This window comes from Limulus polyphemus, unplaced genomic scaffold (genome assembly GCF_000517525.1).
Source record: "Limulus polyphemus unplaced genomic scaffold, Limulus_polyphemus-2.1.2 Scaffold4, whole genome shotgun sequence".
Classification (NCBI taxonomy): Eukaryota; Metazoa; Arthropoda; class Merostomata; order Xiphosura; family Limulidae; genus Limulus; species Limulus polyphemus.
Genome location: NW_013665614.1, coordinates 2179530 through 2190290, shown reverse-complemented (window position 1 = coordinate 2190290; position 10761 = coordinate 2179530). Strand labels below are relative to the sequence as shown.

At 34.1% G+C, this 10761-nt stretch overlaps 1 protein-coding gene across 2 annotated transcripts in view; it reads left to right on the top strand.

Annotated features, from left to right (window-relative positions):
• Window positions 1–6090: 6090 nt before the first annotated feature.
• Window positions 6091–10761, top strand: part of LOC106472548 (RING finger protein 10-like) — a 36508-nt gene continuing 31837 nt past the window's right edge. Inside the window, exons 1-2 of one of the 2 annotated variants that reach the window (XM_013933233.2) lie at window positions 6091–6474; window positions 9506–9687. In XM_013933233.2, the coding sequence (XP_013788687.1) occupies window positions 6387–6474; window positions 9506–9687 (270 nt within the window). In that variant the 5' untranslated portion in view covers window positions 6091–6386. Of the gene's footprint in view, window positions 6475–8682; window positions 8802–9505; window positions 9688–10761 lie in introns of those variants that run through there. The other variant, XM_022401705.1, reaches the window with a different exon arrangement.

Here is a 10761-nt window from a genome sequence, read left to right as displayed (position 1 = left end):
AAACAATGCTATTTTAGATTTATTGTTAACTTCAAATATAGAAATGATCAAGAGGGCAGAAATTATGGAACATGCTGTATGTGATTTAATGTTTTGCTCTATGTGGAGAAAAGGAATAATAAAATTTGGTTACAAATTTCAAGAAAACAAATTTTGAAGGAATGCAACAAGAATTATCTGTTGTGAATTGAGCAGCTGAATTATTTGGAGACACTGATCAGATGAGGAAAATTTTTAAAGATAAATTTATAAATATTCAAGGTAAGCATATCCCTTATAGAAATAAAAGGATAGCCGCTAGTAAAAACCAAGGTTGGCTTACAAAGAGTGTAAGAGATAAAATTAAAGAAAAGCATAATAAATTGAAGAAATTTAAATTGACTGGTTTGAAAGTTGGTGAAACAGGACATCAAAAAGGATGTGTGACAAAAGGTTAGCTGAAAATGTAAAAATTAACAGTAAGAATTTCTTTAAATACATTAAAGTTAAACAAAATTTTAGGATGGGGTAGAACCCTTAAGGGATGATAAAGGGAAGCTCGTATCTGATGATTATGAGATGGTTGGTTATTAAATTTTTCTCGGTTTTTACTAACGAAGATTTAAGCAGTATTCCACATCTTGAACAGTTGATAGATAGAAATGAGATTGAACAAGATGACTGCATTAATTCTGAGCTGGTTAAGAAAAAATTGAGAAGTTTAAATAAGGATGAGGCTCCTGGGTCCTTTGCAATATCTCAACCAACAATTGGTCCAGTTATCAACGCTATTTTCAAGTTTTGAACAACTCGACTTTCAAGATCTACATATCAACATGTGTCGATGTTTCCGTTTATCAACGTTATATTTTAAGATCTGTGCAAAAACTCAGCTAACAGATGTTTCCGCATATAAAAGCTATCTTCAAGTTTTGTACACCAAAAAAACTTTTAAAGCCATACTTCTGCAAAATTCACAAAGTTCAAAAAATACTCCAGCAATTCATGTTCTACACTAAATTTAAAGTTTCTACAATATAGGTAGTGTTAGTAGTGCTTGACAAAGATCACAACTGCGATAAGTTCTTTCTTTGTTGTACAACTAACACACTATCCCATGTTACACTTCATCCTGTACTGTGATAGCACTGCCTCATTTTCACTATAATTGGCACTGATATCCAACAATAACTCACAGTCCTTTTGTGGATACACCAGCACTGGGGCTTCCACTGAATATCCAACAAGAACTCACAGTCCTGTTGTGGATACACCAGCACTGGGGCTTCCACTGAAGCGCACTTTAGGGACATGAATGCTCACTCACATACATCAATCCATCCAAAATGTGAATCATCTTTAGTGAGAGCAGATAATGATGCAGCAATCTTGGAGAAATTGACCATGAAGTATTGTTAAAACCAAGGAAACTGTGGACTTCTCGTTGTTCATGGGTGCAATCTTTGTAGGGTCAGAAAAGACCATTTTTTCCCCACTATGCGACAAAGAAATTCCACTTGTGGGGAGTATGATCACACAATTCCCTAGTTTCAAGTTTAAATCTGCCATGCACAGGTTTTCAGCAGCAGATTCGAACATGGTGGATATACACCAAGACAGAATTGACATGCACCGAGCAGCTCTCCCATTACAACTCCTTTAATGTACTCTTATGACTGGCACGTTACAAAAGCTGAATGGCATGATGCAAAACTTGAACAAATCATTTCAATTCCTCAATGCATTTTTAGATCTGTTCTCGTCATCCATTACGACTTGCCAGTTTCCAGATGCTAGGTCTAGTGTGTGGAACAATTGGACACCTTCCCATGGATCCAGATAATTGTCTATATGTTAGAGTGTAAAATCATAAATGGGAGTTGCTGCATTTACCCACCTGAACTCAGCTCAGAACTGGAGATGGTCATGAACTCTTGAAAGATTGTATCATTCCATCTTTGAACATCCATTGTATCTTGTCAATGACATAAACTTAGTCCTTGGAAGCCTGAACAGTGGGTATTTAATTACAAGTGCATCGCCTGTATATATGTGATGGTGAATTATTTTTGTTTAGCCCAGTCAGTCATCTGATCCTATAAATACACAGATGTAATTGCGCCAGAAGACACTCACAGTTTGCTACTGTGTTGAATAAAGATTGCTTGTATATCTTCAATCAATGACCTCAGATGCATCAAAAGCTGAATACTTACATTCAGCTGTACTTTAATGGAGGTAACACTAGGAATATTACGAGTCTTGATTACCATTACTTCTGTCAATTATGTGGGGAGCTGGATAGCTTATGACCCATAATTACAGAACAACACTATAACTTTTTCCCTTCTCAGACAGATCACTATCCAACCCAGTGCTCCCTATTTTCTGGAAAGGAAACAGAACATTTAATGTGTTGGCTCTATAACCATACTGTGTAGTGGTACTGCACTTGGCCTTGTCTGAAGCAAACAGGGAACATCACTTGTGTACACAGAGGTACTGTGACTCCCTCCACAACATGCATTTTGCAATTCTCTGTTCCTGGGCCTGGACTGGCTAGTATTGAATGGTCTTCCTACGAAAATGCAGCTCATCTGTTGCAAACATAACACTGAGGATACCAATTTTAGAATCTAGGTTGTGATGACTACCTTCATTCTGTAGTTCACAGTACTTAGATGCTTTTGGGGTTTAATCTCTCCAGTCATGTCTATTCCTTTATCATTTACCAGAACAAAGTCAATGTTAAATGGCTGGAGTGATGGCTTCACTTGAAAAGACTGATGCATGATGAGGTCAACCACTGGTCTGGCAGTTCCTGTATCAATCAGGAATTTCACCTCTCTCCTTGATTCTTTATGGATGTACACCAAATGTCATCCATCCCTAGAAGAAGTGTGCTGACCACCAGGCCTTTTGGTGCAAGCTTCATGCTGAACTTCCCACAGCAAAGTATGGGTAGTTCGCTTTGAAATAGCACTGTTGGCCATGCTCAAAGCAGAAGCTTTGGTTCTCCCTTCTCGAATGGCATCTGGGTGGAGGCATCATTGGAATTTGATGTGGCTCAATGGACAGCTCACATCTCCACCAGATCCAAATGTCTGCAAAACTCAGCAAAACTATATTCCAGTCCCATAGCTGTACCTCAGTCATATGCTTGATAACATTAAGGCACGGATCATCTAAATTTGGAGTCAGGAAGTGCATAGACTGTTTCTATATCCAGCCATTCCAGGCTGTACCCTTAAACATCATAGATGTGATCTGTTTTACCAATATCTATGGTTTCAACATAAGCAACTCTCCCACAGACTATTGGCCAAAACCTGACTGTGACATATTAAACATCGAGATGAGGTGGATTGGGTCAGTGTAGGGATCCCTACACTTAGACAAGTGTTAGATCTCCACCATTAAGTTGCAGAATGGTAAGTTACCAGACATGACTCGCCTTGTCTCTGCATCATCTCAGGCTTTTCTGTGGTGAGATTAGCAGTATTCCTCCTATCATGAAGAGTTAACCCACTGCCTCATAAATCAGCACCTTCAACAATTCATGCTTACTGTCTCACCTGTTGGTGGACAACATTTACTAGTGGTACCACCAATCTTTCTCACTAGTCATGAGTGGTATCGAACAGACTTAAGGTTGGTCTAATCTGGTCTTGTAGAGACTGTTACATTCAGCATCACTACAATACTCCTCAGTCATCTATTCCTTCTGTGAACTCAGGTTAAACTTCAGGGGGAAAACCTGATTAATCATTCCAGCAGTTCTTCCTCCTAGTTTTGCAGATGCAACAAGAAATACATAATAAACATTTGTGGTATTGGCAAAAGCCAGATATTCTGGAGAAGGCCTCTCCTAGACTTAAAATTCTCCCTGATAGCCATCTACTTCCAGAACTCAACTCTACCACATGGTCATAAATCCTTCAATACATTTGAAATGCCATTTCCTCAAGAATGAAGTTTCAATTCGTCAGAGCAACAGCTCTTCATAGGACAGGTAAATATATTCATTCATAGAAAACAGACATTGTGCAAAAATTAGTTCTGTGTTCACTGCATGAAACTTTCCCCTTCCTACCTACTCTGTGTTATTTTCAAGTTCATAGATTTTTCTTAGACTTAGAGTAACTGGGTAGGAACCACAGAACAATAATATAATAATAGCAACAATTCCATTCTTCTCAAGGCACAGACTCTGTCCATGTAACTGACAATCACTATTACTTCAAGACAAAGGTTGCTGTATCTCTGTTTCATCATCTGACTTGCCAGTGGAATAGATCACTGTTGATATCTATACAGTATGTTCAGTGTTACAGCAATTTTTCCCACGAGAAAGCACATATGACACCTTAGTTGAATGATCTAGCTCTGTGGGTAACTAAGGCGAGGTTAACTTAAGAATTCCCGTGACCAACTGTCTATATGAATAATATATAATCAATATGTACAGAAATATGTACAATACTTTAACAAATAAAAAATACTGCTTTAAAACTTCCAGCAATGGAATTGTATAAATTAAGCTTACAAATATATACAACAAAGGATATGATTACAGAAATACGATTGGTATACATTCAGGAAGGATTCAAACAATGAATAATGACAATTATGGTGGTGAAATTATTAATGGTACAAAAATTATCACATAAAATACAAAGTAAAAGTGAATAGGTTTACAATGCATTAGTATTTTCTACAGGAACCCATTAATTTATACAGATCACCATACATTTTATTACTATACCATGTAGTTGTCAATGTGAAGTTATGGAATATTGTACCAAATATTCTGTATTACTCCTCACATCTTAGACAATATGTTTGGTCTCGTTTTGACCTTCTCAGTCCTTATATAAACGCCATAAACACTTTAAACTGTTTATATCAGGATGTTATGCAGGCCATGCAATGGTTGTGAGTATTCCATTTGCGTTGTTACAGTCAAAATTTATCCCAACATTTTCTTTATGCTGAAATCATTGTCTTGCTGGAAAATTAAATGATGGATAAAAATCTGCCTGTGCTCTTTGTGGACCAATATTCATTTCAACCTTTTGATTCAGTTATCTCTTTTCAGCAGTTAATTTTGTGCAGCCTCACGTCCATCCAGGCCACTTTATGCCAGTATGTATTTTACTGTTTACAGCTCGGTAATGTTGACACCCATATTTACTGCAAAAATAGTTTAATTGAAATATCTGTACTCGATTGTCATCTGTCTTGTAAGGTACTTAACATCACTTTTGGAGAGATTCAGCTTTGTACCTCAACCACTTCTATAGTGCCAGTTGCATGTGCCCTTTTTAGACTCTTGAATACAACTCCTAGTAGTCGCAATTTTTTTTTTTACATGGAGTGCTCTTAACTAACCAACACTTTCATTTCTGCATGCTTGCCATGCGATGTTTTAATTCTTGGAGCCTTAAGTGGAAAACTGTTACTACTAGGCATAGTACGACTGTCTTAACTTGTATGACAACCAGTCACAGTGTAAACTATTAACAAATGAACTTATTTTGGTACATTTCATTTTCGCAACATAAAGGGGTGACATTCCCATAGTACGTATTTGCCTTTTATACTTTTTTTTTCTCAACATGGCCATAATTATTTCCAACACACACATATACACATACATATTAATTTCAAGCCTTATAATTTTCTCAGATCAGCTAATTTAATCTTCAAAGTGTGCATGTGTCTATGCATTTTTATTGTCAAGCTTCTCTCATTACATACTATATTGTTTCATTTATTTCATAAAATTATCATTTTGTATACGATCTTCCATTTGAACATATTTTCCAGTCAGTAAAGTATATTTCATACAGCCCCCCGGTGAGACAGCGGTAAGTTTACGGATTTACAATGCTAAACTCCAGGGTTAGATTCCTCGCGGGGGACACAGCAGATAGCCCAATGTGGCTTTGCTCTAAAACAAATAAAAAATATTTCGTATGTTTGTACCTATTTACGTATATATATATATATCCTTACATATTTGATAAATTCCTAAAATACATCTTTTCAATATACAGAGAGCGCTTCTTGAAATCTCGTGCTATTATGTTATTTAGATCCTTATCCTGCGTATTTCGTCGCCATTTTGCGACGGAGCAGGTTGATTTGGCAGCGAAGGAAGCGTTATTTCGTCCCCTTGGACGACTTTGGGGATTCGAAACTCCCCTGTGTAGTTTTAAGTTTTTTCTTTACTTTTCTGTTATTGATTGAAATCTCATACAGATTATCAAGTATAATTTTTTCATTATCAAATATGTCTTGTTAGATTTTTAATGCCATGAAGAAACAAGAGTGCAAAGTAAATACTCCGGGCGGAGTTTGTTTCGCTCTTGTTTTTCCAAAGAAATTACACGAAGTTTTTGTTAATGTTAGACGAATCTACTATGGAAAGAAAGGGAACTGGTCGCAGCTCTTCATCAAAAACTAACGGGCCTGATTCAAAAGTAAAACAAGGTAACTTATGGCCAGTAATGAAAATAACTGGGCATACCGTACAACTTGTCAATATTTTGTTCAACTTTCAAGTTATTACAAATGTTATTGGTATTATACTACTGTTACTAGTATTACTATTAGTAAATCATGCTAACACTAGTACTACTACTACTACTAGTAGTAGTATCAGTTGCACATTTTTACCTAAAAATAACTAGCTTTCATTCTGTCAAAAAAATGTGTTCTAACTACATGATAGTTTGTAAATGTAATTTACTATTTAGAGTATTTAGCATAAAATAAAAACTCAAACCAAGTGTATTTTAGTTAACATCAACTTAAATGAGTTAAATGTTTTTGAATATTTATTCCAAAAATATTAGGTACATGTGGTCATGTCATGAGGATTTTCCTATTGAATTTAAACTTGAGTAATTCTGTTATGACATCAACAGTAACACTATTAACAATGACAGTACAGATATCTAATGTGCTGTTATGAACAGAGCAAGACTTAGTATTTTAAATCTACCTTCTTAGATTTTAATGATAATCAATGTGAATGTAACTTGTGATACACAAAGGAAATGCATTTTATTACTTATATTATTTTGCTCATTCAGTAATTCTCACTTGGAACATTTTTTGTGCAAGTCCATACTTGTAAGAGAGTTACTAAAACATTTATAAAGCTTTCATTTGAGTTACAATTGAAATACACACCAAAACATACTTAGTGAAGTAAAGGACTTATTTCCCTACCAGTATTTGTTTTTAAATATTAAATGTCTTGTTTTTACTCTGTGATGCATGAGGAGCCTTCAGATATTGAATTAAAAAGTTCACTTATCAGTAAATGGGTACACAATTTTGAATGTTAAAATAACTGGTTTGAAATATATTTCTTGGTGCCCTAAATCAGCAGTTATATGATTAAAGAAACTTGGAGCATATAATCTAGAATAAAGAAAATTGGGCAATATAACATATGCTTACAAATACATTCATAACTATTAATTTTGATGTTTGAATACAAAATACGAATGTAGAACAATCAGTAAATTAGACACCTTAACTTATAATTTTTTACTCTTAATATAAAATCCTAGTTTTGTGGCATGCCATGAAAACAAGTTTCTAAGCTCCAACCATAACATAAAGAAAAAATGCCTACCTTACGTATTTGATTTATATCTTTACTTGGAGGTCTTATGGTAGCCTTACTGACTTTGTATTCACACAAATTCAATAAACATTCAAGGAAGAGCTGGTGAAATTTTACAAATTTTAAATAGGTAGACACAACATATTCATTAACTTTAATATTGGTGATTAGGGCACTCGAATCGCAATCTGCGGGTCACGGGTTCAAATCCCCATCACACCAAACATGCTTGTCCTTTCAGCTGTGGGGGCATTATAATGTGATGGTCAATCCCACTATTCATTGGTAAAAGAGTAGCCCAAGAGTTGGCGGTGGGTAGTGATGGCTAGCTGCCTTCCCTCTAGTTTTACGCTGCTAAATTAGGGACGGCTAGTGCAGATAGCCCTCGTGTAGCTTTGTGCAAAATTCAAAAACAACCAACCAACGAACAAACAACTTTAAAATTTTACTTTATAACACATTTTGAATTAGGTGTTTATACTGTTTAATAGTAATGCGTAAAAATTTACATAAATTTATCATTAAACATTTGACTTCTATAGTACATTTAATGAAATAATTTTTCAATATTCAAGCTAGACATGTTCCTTATAGAAACAAAAAGGACCCTGCAAGTAAAAAACAAGGTTAGCTTACAAAGAGTATAAACGATTAAATTAACAAAATCATTATAAATTTAAAAAGATTGAATGATGTGATGGGAGACTTAGGAGATTATAGAAGATCAAGAGAGTTGGTGAAAGTGGACATTAGAAATTCAAAAAGGAATATAAAAAAGGTAGGATGAAAATGTAAAAATTAAATAAGGATTTCTTTTAATATATATGTTATGGGTATTCAAACTTTTAGGATGGGAGTAAGCCTTTAAAGTAATAAGAAAGGCTCATTTCTGATAATTATGAGATGGATGGATTTTAAATTTTACTGACAAAGATTTATGCAGTATTCCTCATCCTGAACAGTTTCTAGATGGAAGCAAGATCAAACAAGATGATCACATTAATTCTCAGCTTTTTTTTTTAAAACAAAAGGGGATGTTTAAAGAATGGTAATGCTCCTGGGCCAGATAGTATTTCCTCAAAGGTTTTGAAGGAGATTAAAGATTGGGTATGTGCCAGAAGATTGGAAGTTGGCTAATGTTACTTCTCTTTTCAAGGAAGTGATATAACAAATTTTCCAGGTAATTATAGGCTACTAGTCATGCATCAGTGTAGGGAGAAGTTTTTGAAAGTCTGATAAAAGAAGATTTGCAAAGTAATTCAATAAAGTTTACAATTTTACCAAATATATAGTATTGTTTCAGTTGGCAAAAATCTTGTTCTACTATACTTTTTGACAGTGTTTGAAGAGGTTTTTGTTATGTAAATGAGAGTAAGGGTGTGGACTTGGTATATCTTTAGAGATTAATATATAATAGAGATTTTTGAGATGTAATGTGTGAGAAATTTTAATTTTTGATATGGGTTAGGACAAGGATATGTATTAAAATTTTCCCAGGAATATTTATAATAAACCAGATAGAAAGCTTCCATGGCAACTTGGTTTCTAGAGCAATTAATTTTTATACCTAACTTTACTTTTGACTTTATATGAACATATGATTAAAAGGACATGATGGTTAAGTGACATCATAAGTTGTTATGTGCAAAATAAATTGTATCCCAGGTGTTACTGCTGTAGCTCTATACTGATAAAATTCATTGATGTGTTTTCTAAAAATATACATCTCCAAATAAAATAGAAAAAAAAAATATTTAGGTATATTGGGATGAAGTTCAGGTTGTATGTGTAATAAATTAGTATCAGATATCATTGGGTTGTCTATATCTCTGATTTTTAAATATAGAATAATAGAATTATTGAATATGTGAATTATCATTTCAGATGCAACGCCAAAATACCCTCGTTCAACAAAACAAAGAGAGAATCCTGGGGTTCGCTCTGAACCCATTAGAAAACCTACCCCTCAAAGGAGTCGTACTACCAATGACAAAAGGCCACGGCCACGTTGTGGTATTAACATCAGTAAAAACAATGGACCCAATTATAATGGAGATAGGAGTCAGGTAAGTAAATTACATTATTATTATAATTATTAGTTTTGTCTTGTTTAATTTTTATCTTGATGGCAACCAGAGGAAATACTAGATGTAATCAACATTCCCTGAGTATGTCACCACTGTTTGCATATTATTGAAGGATGAAAAATAAATTATATAATTACTAATAATGAGTACACATTCAAAATAAGTGTTCTTAACCCTATGCATCTGAGCTGATAATTTGACTGACCTTGGAACAATCATGAAACTATACATACTATAACTAAATGTACAGAGTGCATCTTCATGAAATTTATCAAGCCTTTAATATCATGCAGGCAGTAGTACTGCCTATGTAACAATGGCTCAGATTGTTTAACAAAATGGGATTTTAAATATCTCATCAATATGTCATCAGAATTTTACAATACAGTGTTTCATTTTATAACAATATCTCTGTAATGACTCAGTCACACTTTCTGGAAATGTATATAAATATCATAGCAAAATGTTTGAATTTCTTGTTCTTCATTCTTATTACATGCTAATTCAAAAACCAAAACAATGGTGTCAACCGATTTCACTGAGGTGACACAGTTTCAAATGGAGTATCCCCTTTTATAAGTATTATTAACTAGAAGTAATGAAAAAAATTTTAGTTCTAGTGTAAACAATGTAATCATTACCCTTTGAACTTAGCTTCTTACAGAAATTTGGTGTTCCTTTAAAAAGCTTAAGTACAGGGTAAAACAGGAATTACCAGCCAATAATAAATAGTACAGTTGGAACATCATTCTGTTTTGAACTTGGTTATAAATACAACCTTCCTGTGTCTGTTGAAACAGTGCATTAAAAAAACAAGTAAACAAATAAAGGAAAATTTTTTTTCAAAAAAAAAGGAAGTAAATGTAGTGATGGCTAACATCAATACTTCAAAAGCAATGCAAACAAGACAAATATAAATTAGTATAGAAATAAGTAGGGTTAAGTGTCATCGACAGTCAACAGTTGTTATAAGTTCAACCTTCCTATGTCTGTTGAAACAGTGCATTAAAAAAACAAAAACAAGCAAACAAATAAAGGAAAAATTTTTTTAAA